The 16,202-nt window shown below is 27.8% G+C and overlaps 3 protein-coding genes across 5 annotated transcripts in view; 1 reads left to right on the top strand and 2 right to left on the bottom strand.

The window, feature by feature from the left end:
• Positions 1 to 4,843, top strand: part of LOC111619127 (probable ATP-dependent RNA helicase DDX31) — a 57,644-nt gene extending 52,801 nt beyond the window's left edge. Inside the window, exons 16-17 of the mRNA XM_023360792.1 lie at positions 3,723 to 3,897; positions 4,219 to 4,843. Coding sequence (XP_023216560.1) covers positions 3,723 to 3,897; positions 4,219 to 4,642 — 599 coding nt within the window. The 3' untranslated portion in view covers positions 4,643 to 4,843. The remainder of the gene's footprint in view (positions 1 to 3,722; positions 3,898 to 4,218) is intronic.
• Positions 4,844 to 4,998: 155 nt separating this feature from the next.
• LOC111619107 (Golgi-associated plant pathogenesis-related protein 1-like) lies at positions 4,999 to 10,296 on the bottom strand. Of its 3 annotated transcripts, none has more exons than XM_023360765.1 (5): positions 10,111 to 10,293; positions 7,359 to 7,485; positions 7,110 to 7,283; positions 6,919 to 7,038; positions 4,999 to 6,170 (listed from the first exon to the last, which is right to left on the bottom strand). In XM_023360765.1, the coding sequence occupies exons 2-5, from the start codon at positions 7,483 to 7,485 to the stop codon at positions 5,953 to 5,955; spliced, it is 639 nt and encodes a 212-aa protein (XP_023216533.1). In that variant the 5' UTR covers positions 10,111 to 10,293; the 3' UTR covers positions 4,999 to 5,952. The 3 variants fall into 3 exon arrangements, with proteins under 3 accessions (XP_023216533.1, XP_023216534.1, XP_023216535.1); XM_023360766.1 differs by lacking the exon at positions 10,111 to 10,293 and adding an exon at positions 7,608 to 7,629; XM_023360767.1 differs by lacking the exon at positions 4,999 to 6,170 and adding an exon at positions 6,751 to 6,845 and having other exon boundaries at positions 10,111 to 10,296.
• An 849-nt stretch (positions 10,297 to 11,145) lies between these two features.
• On the bottom strand, positions 11,146 to 16,008 carry LOC111619106 (Golgi-associated plant pathogenesis-related protein 1-like). Its single transcript, XM_023360763.1, has 5 exons — positions 15,851 to 16,008; positions 14,078 to 14,227; positions 13,755 to 13,884; positions 13,495 to 13,578; positions 11,146 to 11,917 (listed from the first exon to the last, which is right to left on the bottom strand). Exons 2-5 carry the CDS (start codon positions 14,204 to 14,206, stop codon positions 11,718 to 11,720), a joined length of 543 nt encoding a protein of 180 aa, XP_023216531.1. The 5' UTR covers positions 14,207 to 14,227; positions 15,851 to 16,008; the 3' UTR covers positions 11,146 to 11,717.
• Between the last annotated feature and the right edge of the window lie 194 nt (positions 16,009 to 16,202).

Raw genomic sequence — 16,202 nt, 5'->3', positions numbered from 1 at the left:
ATGATATCGTAAAAAATTTCTCTCCTTTTATAATGAGCTTATCTCTTGATGATCTTCTAATGTTTATATACATGTGAATAAGCAATGCAATTGCAGTAAATATGAATATACATAATTAATGAATGAACAATTATAAACAAGTTAAAAATATATATAAATTGAAAATAATATTTTTTACTTGTTTTGTGATCAAATCGATTATTTATAATTAAAATTTCTTTGATTAGGCTTTGCTTTTTTGTTTATGTTTTATTAATCTATGCATTAAAGCACACATATAATAATCAACCAGTTAAACTTTGACACATTTTTAAATCTGGGAAATTGGTTTTATTTAATTGTCAATTAACGACAGGTATACATGGTGTCCAAAAGTCATTTAACCATGTTTTGTTCATAGTATTTTAATTTATGAAAACGATGTTTAATATATCCTGTTCATAAATTTGTTAGTAAGTAATGATGCTATCTAAATTGAGCCATACACTTTTCATTTCCTGTGAATTTTAAGTCCAAAACAGTCTCTTGATTGAATGATGAACATTTTTTGGGATTTCTCTCAGCTTCAAATTCTCTTTATTCAGTTCTTTGTTGTCTTATGAATAAATTATGATATGTATAAAAGATAACATAATTATATCTAATTGCAAATACCAAATTTATGATTCCATTTCCTGAAAACTCACATTGTTACATGAACCATTCAAATAAATAAAATAATAATGCTTATTAAATAATTAATTTTAATTAAAATTACAGTTATCATCAATTTTTATCCAAGGAAAACATTAATATATAATTTTTGTTTAATTTACAGTAGATGTAATATTTGTGATAGTGGTCGGAGAAGTATTACTTTCAAGTTTGAAAATTATTTTTATGCCATTAGATGTCTGTCAGTCAAAAATATAATAATATTTTTTATCATGGAAGTACTGAAATTTTGAAATATAAGGTTTTGGAAATTTCACTGTCCTATTTTAAAATTTGGGACATGGAAATTAAAGTAATTTGCATATATTTACATTCTTTAAATGGATATTAAAAGCTAAGCTGCTATTATATACACTGTTTAATACATCCGGTTCATAAACTTCAGTCTATTTATTATGTTTAGGCCATTAGTTACATCCTCACAATACATTCTTCTCCCTTCAGACATCATTTGCATTAATGACTTTAGCTTTGGTTACATTCCGATAATAGATTCGCCTCTTTGAAAATATGATTTATAGTTATGCTTTCAGATTAGGTATTGCATTTATTAAGATTGAATTAAGTATGTATTCATAAGAATCTTGGTTTTTTTACTTAAAATATGCCATTTTTTTAAACAAGATTATATTTTTAATCCTAATTAAAGTAGCTTAATTATGAATTAAAATGCAATAAAATTAAGCTAATAGTATAATTAACTTTTTTCAATTATTTATTAAAAATAAATTTTATTTTATATCTTAATATTTCAAAAAATATATAATAAATAAATCTAAATATATGAAATTTCTTGTCCTGACTGACTGACTGATTCATCATCGCCCAGAGCAAACCGCTGAACCTAAAGAGGTGAAATTTGATACACAGTTAGGATATGTCATGAAAACGCACACTAACACGGGATTTTTCGAAATTCCCCCGCGGGGGAGAGGGAGAGCATTAAAGCTTATCCGGAAAAACGGCTTCTACTGTAATATTTTAGATGCGATTTTTTGTTTTAAACTACGTTTAGTCTTCATTGAGTACTTAGGTGTATTAAATTAATAACGTTTCAGACATTGTTATAAATATTTTTATCTATTTCGATTTTAAAAATGTTCGAACCATTTTAAATTCGAATTTGTTATTGATTCGATTATAGTATAATTGTAAACGTTCCAGAAAATTGATCAAATTGAAAACGGTTCGTTTGGTTCTCGGCAATTCTCATTATTGTCAGCGGTAGGCGTTATATAACAATTACTATGGTTGTTGAAATATTAAATATAAATGGGGTTTGCTTGCAAAATCCTCGCCGGCAAAGCCGCGGGTAACAGCTAGTCTATATACAGTATATAAAAATGAATGTGTGTGTGTGTATCTGTCCTTCATGCATTACCACACCGTTTATCCGATTGCCATGAAACTTTGGAAAGTTTTTTAATTAATTAATACACTCCCGCGAAGGTTTCTGACATAGTACATTTATCCTACGATAGATGGCGCGCGTGCATACGAGCATTTTACTGTGTGTTCGATCGATTTCAAATTGTGAAGACCATTTCCCCCCTCCAAAAAATATCTCTATATATGCATTTGTTATTTACGATATTTGTAATAATTTTTGTTTAATCACTTTATTTCAATTTTTTTTTTTTTTTTGCTAATTACGTATTCGCTCGAACTTTGTTAAAACCTTAACTGTATCCCCGAACAACAACCGAAGTTGAAGGAGGAAATTCGCCTATTTTACCGATCTAGGGATCCTCCTTTTCCAAATTTTAATATCGACTCAAAATAATTTAAAAAGACAAATTACAATAAAACGGTTTATTATCCAACTATCAGAAATTTCACAGCATGCCACGGAAGAGAGGAAGGACCAATTAAATAATCAAAATTATAAAGGATTAAAAAATATATAAAAATGGGGAATATCGTACTTCTAACAATCTGTGCGAGTATGTGGGCTATGATAAATATGAGAAATGATAAAATGTAAATTTAATTTTATCATAACGAGTTTGCTTGAATTTCGTTTCTTCTGAGATCGCAGCAATGCGCGACGGGTAAGCTAGTACTTTATAAATACAGTGTGATTGTAAAGTCCCTCCACAGTGAGCCATGCCCATGTGACTCAGCTGAGTGGTGACGTCATAACTTACTTTAACTCTTTCAACACAAAACCTGTTGTGACATCATTACTTCATTCCTAGAAGCTCCTCCCATTTCCCTGCCCGCTGCAGAGGGACTTTACGATTGCACTGTATACTAATATGTTAAATTGTTTTATAACTTTAACATTCAAGGACATCTGACCTAAAGCATGAAGACAGTTCTGTTCAAACAATATATTAATGCATTAATATACAAGTCTATTATTTTATAATTTACAATATTATCATCAATTTAAGTGTCAATTGACCAAAACCTTACATTATATTATTGCATAATTTCATGTCAAATTATCTTCTTGTTAAGCAAAGAAGATAATTTCTTTTAGCAGAACATGAACCAATATTTGTGCTCTCTATCAATGTATGATTTCTAATTCAGTTAAATAACCATTAAAGCAATAAAATAGCATTAAGTATAAGCAAATTATAATTTTTAATGCCCTTAACCTATATTTGCCACTGAAAATAATTATAATTATTAGAATGGAGTAATTACTAAAATGTAAATTTCATCTAAATGCTGCTACAAAATTTTGTACAGGAAAAAATTTAAATAAATCTGTATTCATTCATTCAATCTGTTCTTAATTGTTAAGTATGCCATATAACAATCAATAGAATTCTGCTTATTCAGAAAATTAGTTTAACTTGCATTAACAATAAGTCAATGGAAGTCCTTGAATCTCTATTTAATTTTAAGATATTAAACAATAACTAATCAATCTTAATTAATAACTAAATAAAAATGTATTTATAATACTTATATTATAAAATTGAAAATGTTACATAAGATTTTATTTTTATCAGGATTTCAAATGGTATGAACAACTTAAATTTTGTTTTTTTCAGCTTTCACGTCTTACGCCAGAGGTTATGCATCTTATCCGAGATCTCTGAAGCATATCTTTTCAATCAAGCAATTACATCTTGGACATGCTGCAAAAAGCTTTTGTTTGAGAGAAGCACCATCTGTTCTCGGAGTTTCGGTATCAAGAAATTTGAATACAGATAAAAATCAACATAGGTAATTATAAATTATTTTAAAGATTAACATACAGTAAACTGTAGTCTGTTAATAACCTAATAACCAAGTCTAAATCCTACTCCATGTCAATTTTTTTCTCCAGAATCTTCTAAATTAATTAATTATAAATTAATTTTGAACTTTAATTAATAATCATAGTGCAAGATAGTGGCTTAACTGTTTCTTTTTAGGCAAATTACATATTTGATTAATAATTAGTTTAATTTTAGCTCATAATGAATCTGGCTAGTACTGTACATTTTTTATTGTATTTAGTAATAAATTCCAAAGTATATGATGATGATATATTTATTTAAATAGGAAGAGAGGTGGTTTTAAGAGAAAGTTTGATAATGCATTTTCTGAGTATGATAGTGGCCTGACAATGGACAAAAAATTGAAAAGACCGACTCATTCAGTTCCGAAAAGGACATTTGATAAACCAAACAAAGACATTAAGAGAAATTTAGTTCAGCATTCAGAATTTGATAGTGGTCTTAATGAAGAACATAAACAGAAAGATGATATGTTTTTCTCTAATAATAAGTATGTAAATAAAAAAGATGTTGAAAATGAAAGAAATTATACTAAAGCATTCCAAAAAAACAAATTTAATAAACGAAACAGTGCAACAAAACAATCAACCTTTTCCGAATTCGACAGCGGCCTCGAAATGGACACGAACGAAAGTACAGAATACGACAGTTCTCCTCCGAGAAATCAGAAGAAGAAATTCAAATATTAATTTCATTACAATGAAATATATTTTTATCTATAGAAGAAATGTTATAATATAAGACAACACTGAGGTATAAATTTGTATATTAAATGTTATACAGAATTTAAGATTTTAGTGTGTGGATGCCAATGAATATTGTTTAATAAAAAAAAATAAATGAAGACAGAGCAGTTTATTTAAGAGATATTTTATTAATTAATAATTTATAACAATAACTTATATACCAAAATTTTATTATAACATTTAAAATTATTTACAAACTATAATTGTGCTCATTCTAATTATTATATTATAAATTTTTAAAAAAATCTCTGTTTTAAAAAGAAGAGATTTTTAAGCATGATGTAATTTTCATAAAATTAAAATTATAAAAAAATTAACATATATATTTTTTTTCTTCTTTCTTTTACATAATGCATTTAATTTCTTTTTATAGAATAATGTTAAAATATTTGCATATAGTTTAGCAAATTGCAAAGTTCTTAATTTCTAGCCACTAATTTTTTTTAATGGAAGACCATTTTGCAAGGTTGCGAGAAAGAAACTATGATTATGTACAGCGCCCGCAACAAGACACCATATATCAATATCACCGACATCCACTTTAGAAAATGCATGAATACTAAATTATAAATTCCTCGAGATATGTCAACGCGAGGCAAAGAAATTCTAAACACAGATAATTAACCGGAGACACTTGTTACGTACGATGCATAGTAATGTCAAACTATATGAGATTATTATGTAAACGACCAGAGCGCCGGACTCACCCACGCAGACTGCGGATGGCAGTGGTTCGACACAAAACTCCGACAAGAAGTCACTTGCTATTCTGTAGCCTTCCAGAATTGATCTGGAATAGAGAGCACAGTTCTGCTTAAACATTCACTAGAATTTCTGTTTAATACATAAAATAAATAAGCAATATTTTACTTTGTAGAAAACAAGATTAGCAGAATGAAATGATATTCTGTAGCGAATGCAAAGTCAGTGACCATAAAATCAATAACATCTCTCATCCAGCATAATTGAAGATCTTCCAAAAGTTAATTTTCCAAAGTAGTTTTGTTTAATTACATTAATGAAGATTTTCTGCAGTTTCCAATGTTAAATGCTTCCTGATAGAAATCAATTCAGTGCTTATCTTCCTCTTAAATAATTCATTTGCTAGCTTTAAAATGCTTCATTAGGTTTGATCTTTCAGATAATTAAATCAGAATAACTTGGATATGTATTATGGATACAGATGCATTTAAATTAGGTTGTTATAAAATTATTGAGATATGATCAATTTTTTTTCTTTTTTTTTCCCAATTTTAAAATGAATTTTGGCAAGAGTTGCGCTTCTTGATATCCTTCATGTTAACGGGTTTTGGCATAAGAACGTTTTTCTTATATTCTCCAGGTAAATTATCATTTCCACATGGTTTATAATTAACCACAATGGCGGCACAATTTTTATTTTTGAACTTCTGAACTCCGACTCCGATCTCCGAAGAGCTTCTCCAGATCATTTGAGAGAAATGAAACGTGGCTGAAAAATTAAAAAAAAAAAAATAATCATAATAATGAATTTCGGAATAAATTTAATAAGCTCCAGTAGATGGCGACACATTTGTCCTGATTGATTCTATATTCGTTAATTCGCGTGCCGAACGGTCGCGAAGAGCGCGTAATGACTTCATAAATATATTCAGATTAAGTAAAACACTTGATATTAATAGTCTGTTTGTTAATATTACTATTAAAATGCACGCAAACAATTTTCTTTTTAACTTTTTAATTAGAAATATTTCAGATAATTAATATCGCGCGCGCCGCCATTTTGTTTGTTTGCATAAATACGTAATGACGTTTATGATTATGAAAAGTTTTGTGTTTTAATAAAAAATATTTATATAAAAATACATTACTTTTTAATTAATACATTTTTATATATTAGCGTTAAGATTATATATAATCTTACAGTTTTCATCAGTTTCATGACAGAAATCAGTTTTTATCGAATATTTTATAATTTAATGAATAATTAATGATTTCATTTTAATAAACTCTAAAGATTAAGAAACACATAATTTAATTTTAGAATAATACTTTAAATCCTTTGCAATAAAGTACAGAAAATTTGATTTAAAGATAAGGACACCAGTTAAGGCTTATCTCACTAAATTATAAATAAAGCTTCCTGAATTACATTCGGTTTCGGCATCTATTAAATTTAAACTGCTTCATTACACAAATATAGGATAGACTGAAAAGGAAAGGAAATGCATAAAACTCACATTTAGACCATCCCGGTTTGTCGTAATCATAATATTTCCTCTCTTCGTACCACTTATCCACTATTTCCTCTCCAGTCGGGCATTCCTGAAGATCTACAATAACGATATTCTCACCTAGAGCTACATAAAAATAGGCGAAAAAAATTACTTTTATCCCTTCATAAATTAATTAATCTTAGAATTTAACTTACACGGATTTTCGCTGTATTGTAAATATCCTTTTTCTGCTATTTTATTGGCCCAAACTTGAGAAAATTCGGCAAGTTCGGCCGACCAGCATAGCAACGGGCTGTTATGCAGGTATCTATAGTTGTTATGTCTTGTATACATCTGTTGCTTGATAGCATTTGGATCGAAAGGACGGCCTTAAATTAAAGTAAAACGCGTAAAAATTTAAATATAAAGCTTATAAAATTTATTTAGTTTTTAATTAAACTTACTTTTAATTGGGTTGTTTGCTGGTAGACTTTGATTACGATACAACTTGTTATTGTTGTTGTTGATGCTAACGTATCTCTCGTTCATCCTAAACGCTGCTAAATCTGTCATATTTCGTGATAAATTCATCTATAATATAAAATAATTTTGAGTATAAACTGGTGATTTACATATCGCGCACGGAAGTCGTGCGATACGTAAATTACGTAAAAATTGTGAGCGGAAGTCGCGTCGCGCGCGAAATATCTTACAGGAAGTACCCATTAACGACATGAATGTGTAGAAAATTATCACAAATATTTATAAACGGTCATAAAGTTTTGGCTTCAAAATATTTTAAATAATTCTTAACTTCTCGATTATCTTTGTAATGTTCCATGCGTGTCGCAACGTAAAGAGGGAGAAGCGAATAAAAAAAATTAAATTATTAGCTTTGCAAGCTAAAAAAAAGAATAATTTAAAAAAAGCAGAAATATAAAATTTTGCTTTTTGGGTCAAGGAAGAAAGAATAATAAAAAGTTTAAATTAATTTTTAAGTTTTTGACTATATTCACGAGTGACATGATGGTCGCAAGCGACGCGCCGCGACGATGGATTAAAGGAAAGAAAAAAATTAAAAACGATTATCTTTTAAAGTTTAAAACAAAATTAATTTTAAAACTCAATGCACAAAATATTGTTTTTTTTTTATAAAAAAGAAATAAAATTTTAGAAGGNTCATTTTTACTTATTTCTGATTGATTAAAAATCATTTAATATATTTAAAAATTATTCTAAGGATTTTACACAGGGATTACTCCTCAAATTTGATGACTTTTAGCCATTCTAGGGTCATGTTAACTCTTTATTTATGGAAAAGTCCTTCATATTCTAGAAATTATTTACATAAAATTTGAGTTTAATCATAATTAACTAATAAAAAAATGATTCTAGGTTAGAAACAAGAATTTTATTCGCTAAATTAAAGGAATTTTAACCTTAAATGAGCAACGAGTGACAAGAATAAAAACAAAACAAAAGAAAAATCGATTAATGCCTTAATTAAATATTTTTTGTTAACGAAAAAATTAAGTTAAATTGAATGTATTTAATTTTAAAAAATCCAGAAAACTAAGTAAAATTATATTTAAAAAACCGGGATGGCTCAAAAGTCGGTTAACCGGTGTATAAGAAAGTCAGCCAATCGGTTAACCAACTTTTGAGCCACATCGTATATGAAAAATTGCGAAAACAGTTTTAAATTTTCATTTATAAACTTCTTTACGTATGTAGATAGAACAGTCCAAAAATCACTTGACCGAGATGTAAGAAAGACAATTATAATCGGTTAACTGACTTTCGTTCGTACCGCCTCGTATGTAGCCTATATAGGCCCTATATACCTATATAAATGCAAAGATGCAAAATAAAAATATGCATATTTTCAAATAGTTACAGATATTCTTAGCTTAAAAATATTAATTCTAAATAAGCATGATTTTATTTTTAGAAATTATATAAAAGATTTTATGAATAGAGAGCGACCAAAAGTCGGTTAACGAAATACACTAAATCCGGCTAAGTCGGTTAACTATCTTTTGGGCCACGTTGCATATTTGGGTTCAAATTAATTAAATTTAATTTTAAAGTATTTTAAAGCCGTTTAATTTAGAAGTAAATTCGAAAATCGATTTTCCTCCCCCCTTGGACGTCATTAAATTTCTGTCCAAACGAAAACAAAACACGTTTATCTTCTTGGATTTGAACCAAGCGGAAGAGGAAATGCGTTTCCTCTTCAACTAGATATCCTGCCCCTCCCCATTTTCCAGCGAAAAATTTTTATACATTATAAATATTCTAACGCAAAAAATTTTTTTGTTATACAGTACATCGATTCAAAGAGGGGGAGGAAAGCGAGTTAAATGGCATTATTTTCCTCCGAAAACCCCTTTTTCTTGCTGAAGTGTAGGGAAAAAACCCTATACTTTACACCAACTTATGTTTTCCATTCGGCGATCGATATGTAATATTGATGCATCAGTTGCTAGTGACAAAATGTCATCGGAAACTGTCACGTGTCACTATATCTTGTGTAACCATGATCTCTACTTCGAAGAAAACCGTCAAGTAACGTGTATTGTTTGACAAAACTTCGCGCATAAAACGTGTGCCGAATCGATTATTTTCGTTGTCGAATCGATTAATAATCGGGTTTTTATACGCTTAAGTGAGTTAAAGGCGTTTTAAATTGTCAGAAGTACTTCCAGCGCGGCGAATAAACGAGATCCATTTTTGCGAAATGTATTCAGAATTTTTAAATTTTTTCAAGAAAACCGAAGTAAAACTGTGCAATTTATTATCTAAACTAGTTTGTTTTTCATATTTTTTGCAATTTAAGCTTTTAAAATGGCCATTTTTAATGGTGTTTAGTTTAGAAATAGCTTAATCATTTTATTTCGATAAATTAATTAATTTTAAACAATTTAGATGATAATTTAACCTCTTTTTAAAAATAAAATAGCCAAATTTTGACCGAAATCTTAATCAAAGCTCCCCATTATACATTCAATGACAACAAAGGATGAACATCTTGCATTTTCCACGAAGTTATCTCGTATACAAAACACGCGACTATTAATTATTATTTAATAAAATATAATATCAAACACGACATTTTAACATATGTATAATATTCAAATACAGAATTAAAATTATTCGTATTTGAATTTTTAATGAATAATTTAAAATAGGAAAAGAAAAGAAAGTAAAACTCACCCATCACTTAGCTTTCCCATTCTGTCTCGTCTAGCCATTGGTAATTTAGCGCCGTATCAAGTGGGATGACGTCATTCCTCGAGATCCCTGGGAAGCTGTAACTATGGTAACGGATGGCGAGACGATGCCGAATCCATTGCAGCATCTTCTCTTTTATTCTAACGTTTCTCAATATGATATTTCTTATGTTTTATTGATTAAAAAATCATTTAATCTATCGAAATAATTTTTCTACGAAACGAATATCACGATTACTCGCTAAAATGAATGATTATTTAACACTAAAAAAAAGCAAGTTAACCCGAAGAAATCCTTTATATCATTGACATTCCTCTACATCAAATTTCTTCATTTTTACTTATTTCTGATTGATTAAAAATCATTTAATATATTTAAAAATTATTCTAAGGATTTTACACAGGGATTACTCCTCAAATTTGATGACTTTTAGCCATTCTAGGGTCATGTTAACTCTTTATTTATGGAAAAGTCCTTCATATTCTAGAAATTATTTACATAAAATTTGAGTTTAATCATAATTAACTAATAAAAAAATGATTCTAGGTTAGAAACAAGAATTTTATTCGCTAAATTAAAGGAATTTTAACCTTAAATGAACCCGTTACTCCTTTATTTATTTAAAAATTGATACTTTTCTCCATTCACCCCAATGCTTAATGCTGTACTCAAGTTTAATTTATTAATGAAATTTTTATAAAATTAACTTGATTTTTAAAATTTTCAATCAATTGATTTTATTCACAACTTGGATTTTTTTTTATATTACAACTTATAAGATACAAATATTTTTAATGAATTATTTATTGTAACAAAAATATAAACAGTAACTAATTATCATGTCAACGATTTAATAAACTCTTTTTTTCTTTTGATCTTATGCTTTTTTTTAAACTTGTTCTTTGTTTATAATTTATAAATGCATCTTTATAAATATATCATCATTAAATATATGTATATATATATATTTTCTTTTATCAATATATAAAAAAATTTAATTTGAAAATATAGGTTGGATATTTAACTAATTTTTTTGGCATAATTTAAAAAGTTCTTTTTTTGCTAAATTTCTTTAACAAGGATGTTAACTAATGATGTTTAATATAATTTAACATAAATGTAATTATACAAAAATCTAGATAAGTGGGCTACTATGCTAACTAACTAAATTAAATGACTGATAATGAGGATCTAGTGTGCATCCAGCTTCATCATTTAACAAATCTGTACAGTTTTTTTACATTAATTTCTAGTGTATCAACTTAATTTATAACCTCGTGTACTACTTATTAATACATATAACATTTATATGTGCTCACATAAACGATTACTTTGAACGTTTTGAGCTTTGAAACAAATTAACTTCAATATTTTCAAGTGCTTGACATTTTGGCATATTTTTAAAAATGTTTTTCTTGTGTTAATTTGAAGTTTATTGTATTAAATTGGAAAAAAATTCTGCTGAATATTCTGGATGGAATTCAAATAAAAATATCATTCTCTGTGATTCTCTTTGACTTTTTTTTGTTTTGTTTTTTAAACCAAATATGAAGCAAGGTATCAGTCGGATGATGACGATGGATTTTGCTTCATTCTCCGAAATCATCCTCTTCTGTTTCTTCGTTCTCCTCTGTTTCTTTTAAAGGAGGGAATACGTTATCGTGGAATTCTCCAATTACGTTTCCAGCTGGTTTATAATTTGCTACAATAACGATTTTGCCACATCTAGTTCTAGCTTTGCCAACTCCAAATTCCGTGCTGCTTCTCCACACCATTTGCGTAAATTGGCCTGAAATATAATTGCAAAACTTACAATTGTCGTAATTACATTTCGCAAGTCGCAATTGTAAATGTTCTTTCGTAAATCATACCAACAGATTATATCTATTCACATATATCTGCTTATATATCATCTCGAAAACTAAGCACCTAACGAGTGAAAAATACTGTAGTTGATAAGCTAATGCTTATTCACTTGTAAGGTGCTTAGTTTTCATGATATACACACACATATATATATTATATATAAACTAAAGCAAACTATTTCTGATCTTAAGCTAGATACTGTACATCTTTAAAGATTTCTTAACCTAAATTAATATAAAGTACACATTTCTAGCCTTAGATTTGAATGAATGAAGTACTCTAATGACTTTTAACCATAGATTTTGCAATTTAAAGTTATCTTTCACGCTGTAGATTTCGTAAGTTATGGCATTACACATCACACCTCTTTCAAATCAATAGAATTCTGAAGCCTTTTTCACATTCTGACATTTTCAATGCACGAATTCACAGGCTGTAAAAGCTTATACATTATAAATTCTGCAATATCTTCCATCCTATGGATTCTTTTTTAAAGATCTGAAGCATATCTACATCATCTTTCTTTCAGTTTTCTCATAATTTGTTGCAATTTATGATTTTTTCATGTTATTTTTCAATTTAGATTTTATATATTTTAATCAAATGCAACGTAAAAAAGTCAATTTTCTACTCTACACTTTTTAATAATCCAAGTTTATCAGAAAACTTAACAAGATTTAATGGAATATATTATATTTTTAAAAAAATAAAATTCGATAAAAGTGAAGGTTAAAAATCTTATCAGTATATAAATTTAAATTTAAAAATGTATGTGTGCGATATAAATAGCTAGTACAGTATCAAATTTATAATTTTTTTTCAATAAAAAAATCACTCTAGCCATCAACTTGATTGATTGAATATTTGAAAAGAGGGGGTAAAGGGGACATTAGTATGCAAAATAGGTAACAAGTACAAAAGTTCAAGGGCGTTTTATCCGTAGGAATAGAATTTCAATTGATTTTAGACATCGTAATTCAATGATTTTTACATTGAAAACAGAATCCGAAAAAAGAAAAAAAAAACATTGAGAAATTTGCAACAAAATTGGAATTTTATCAAGAATTGTGTGTTTCCATGTAATTTTCTATTAAAATTTTAAAGTTATGTTAATTAAATTCACTTTTAAGATGTATAATTTATGAATCAAACTTCAAAAATTGTCTTAGAGAAATGCCATTAAAATTTGGAAACTGTTTGAGTCACGTTTTAAAGTATTTAAAATGTAAATAGCTTCGAAATGATTCATTTTTAAATGAAATTATTAAAAGATTCTTGACATTTCCAAGAAATACTTTTGTATGTTTAACAATTTAAACGGTGATTAAAGAAATGATACATAATTATGCTTAGAAACGGCATAAAAATTTTGTTGACAAGATAATATGCGAATTTCGTGCGAGAATAAAGTTCAATTTTGTTATTATAATGAGTAATTTATGCTATTATAATAATTTTTAGATAAAATATGTAAAAATAATATAAAAAATTTCAACTTACAAGCATGAACGTGTAACAAAGACGGTTCTTGATAGAAATTATACAGTTTCATCTCACTATACCAATATTTGGCCACTTGCTGTCCTGGAAGATCAAGAGGAAGAATGAAGAAAGTGATTAATGAACTAAGTTAAATCTTTTGTTGTTTGAATAAATTGCAGTTTTTTTGTTTTTTTTTTTTTTTGGTAAATTTTCAAATTTTCGAGCGAATTTTTAAAAATTTCTAACATAATTTTATCTTAAAAAAAAGTATTCCTTACCAGTAATATCAAATTCTGGCACCGATGACCATTTACAGAATAAATTTTCACCTATATCTTTACTGTTTCTGTGGTAAAATGTATTGGTGTGTACCAAGTGGTTGGACCAAAATTGAGCCATGCTACAGAGCTAGAAAGATTAAGATAATATGCAATTAATTTCCGTATAAAAAGATATTATCCTATTTTAAATATTTAAAAATCCGAAGATGTACGTTGCATTTCATTGGAATTTTTAAGAATTATTCTCGTTTACTGGAAAAATTTCGCACGATAATACAAAATTTCGAGAAAATCTTAATGGATTTCGCATAGGAACTTGCCTGATGAGATAAAGTGAGGGGTGGAACACCGTGAATTTCACGTAGAATATTATGCCATTCAAGGCATTCCGTGATGAAATCGCTTTCATCGAAATCTGTAGCGCACTCGTCGTCTTGATAATTAACCATAATGGGCCTCGCAAGTATAACCTTCACCAAAAAATTACAAAAAATATCAGTTTGAATGCATAAGAAACATTAAAGAAAAATATCAGTCGACAAATTCTTAAATTAAATTAATTTTATAATATAGGGAAAAAAAATGAAGTAAATCCGCTTATTCGCAATTGTAAATCCTCTTAATTCAAACTGTAGAAAGATGGATGTGATAGAAAATAAAGAATTTGTTTAATCAGACGTAAAAAAATAATCAAGCAGAAAAATGGATATTTGCCCTTTCCATAAAGACAAATTTCAGAAATATAAAACAAAATCTTTGTTGGAAATTCAATAAAGGATTTTTTCCTAATTGAAGGAATCGTCTTATAATCTTCTTACAAGCGGAGAAATTTCTACAGAAATTTTTCTGAATCTATCTAGTAAAACCTGTGTAAGCCGGAATCACCCGGTACCGAATATTTCTTCCGGTTTGGCAGTTTCCCGTTTTAAACTTTTTTTTTTTTTAAATATAGAAAATCGCTCCGTTTCGAAGAACTTCTTGCTGTTTAGTCAGGTTTCCCTTTTATTCAAGTTCCGTTTTGCACAGGTTTTACTGTATATACTGTATTGTACATTAATATCTTCACAAAAGAAAAAAAAATATTTAGTTTCGTTCTTAATTGTAGAAAGAATTTTAAGTTGTTCAGTTGAATATTTCTCTGGAATCTTTTCTTAGATTTCTGCAAAATGATGATTTACTTTCCGACATCTTTTCGTAGAAAAATCGTGAAAAATATTTCAAGAAATAATGCATTAAATATTTTAAAATTCATGAAAAATAATTGAAATATTTTCGTACATTTCGTGAATTTTTTAATGGAAACGCAATAGTGAAATATAGGAAAAAATTCGCCCGAATTTTACATATTATAGAAGTTTTCTATAATATTTAGCAGAAAGAATATATATTTTAAATGAATATATATTTCCAGATAGCAAACTATAATTTCTTGACGCCACCTGCCGATGAAATTCGTCAGATGGACGAAATTTGAAAAGATATTCGGCCAATTAAATAGGAATTTTAACAAAATTTCTGAAATAATTCGTAAAATGAGTAAACAAAATTTAAAGTAATTATTTTCAACAAAGAATATTCACCCAATTAACCCAGTTTTCCTTAATTATAATAAAAATTTGGGGAAAAATAATAATTATTATTATTTGACCTTTAAACACTTTGGTATTGTATATCAGAATGTACAATTCTGTTAAAGTTAATATTCTAATTATGATGAAGATAATAGACCCAACCCAATTTGCTACAAAAGAAGACTCATTATTCACTTATCTCTTCTATAAAATACAACGCCCTTGTCACTATATTTGTATCTCTCTCTCTATATATATATATATACTTTTTTTTTTCTTTATTCCTCACCAATTTATAATTTATAATTTCTTTCGGAAATTGAATAATATCAACAGCATAGCTTCAAGGATAAACGTGACACGTGACTAATTGATGATTTTCGTGACACGTGACTAATTGTAACATTTGAAGAAAGAAGTTAAGACACTGAATTTTCGATTTGAAAAGCTTGCAATCAAACAAACGACCGAAATTTCCGGTTAGAAGCAATCTAAACTGATGTTATTCCTACAGAACATTACCTTTAAATCGAAAATTTTTCCATTATTTTTATTTCTTTACCTATCTACTAGGTGTCTCTAGGTAGTTTGGAAGGTTGCCAACTCTTCATTTTTTTTTGTGTGTGTGTATAAAAGTTTTATGTCGTTTGATAACAATTTTTCACTTTCAACATTTTATTATTTTCTTTTGCTGCTCCCGAAATATTATTATTATTATTATTTTTTCTTTATATTAATTAAGTTTAACTGTAAAAAGATGTAATAGTAAAGAGATGATAAATGCTAGTTTAAGCAAATTACGATAGATGGGGTAAGTAATAACAATAAATTATAATATTTTAAATGTTAGGAAGTTTATAAAAAAAAAAAAAAA

The sequence above is a fragment of the Centruroides sculpturatus genome, unplaced genomic scaffold (assembly GCF_000671375.1).
Source record: "Centruroides sculpturatus isolate CEXI.00-Female unplaced genomic scaffold, Cexi_2.0 scaffold87, whole genome shotgun sequence".
Classification (NCBI taxonomy): Eukaryota; Metazoa; Arthropoda; class Arachnida; order Scorpiones; family Buthidae; genus Centruroides; species Centruroides sculpturatus.
This window is presented reverse-complemented; position numbering and strand designations above follow the sequence as displayed.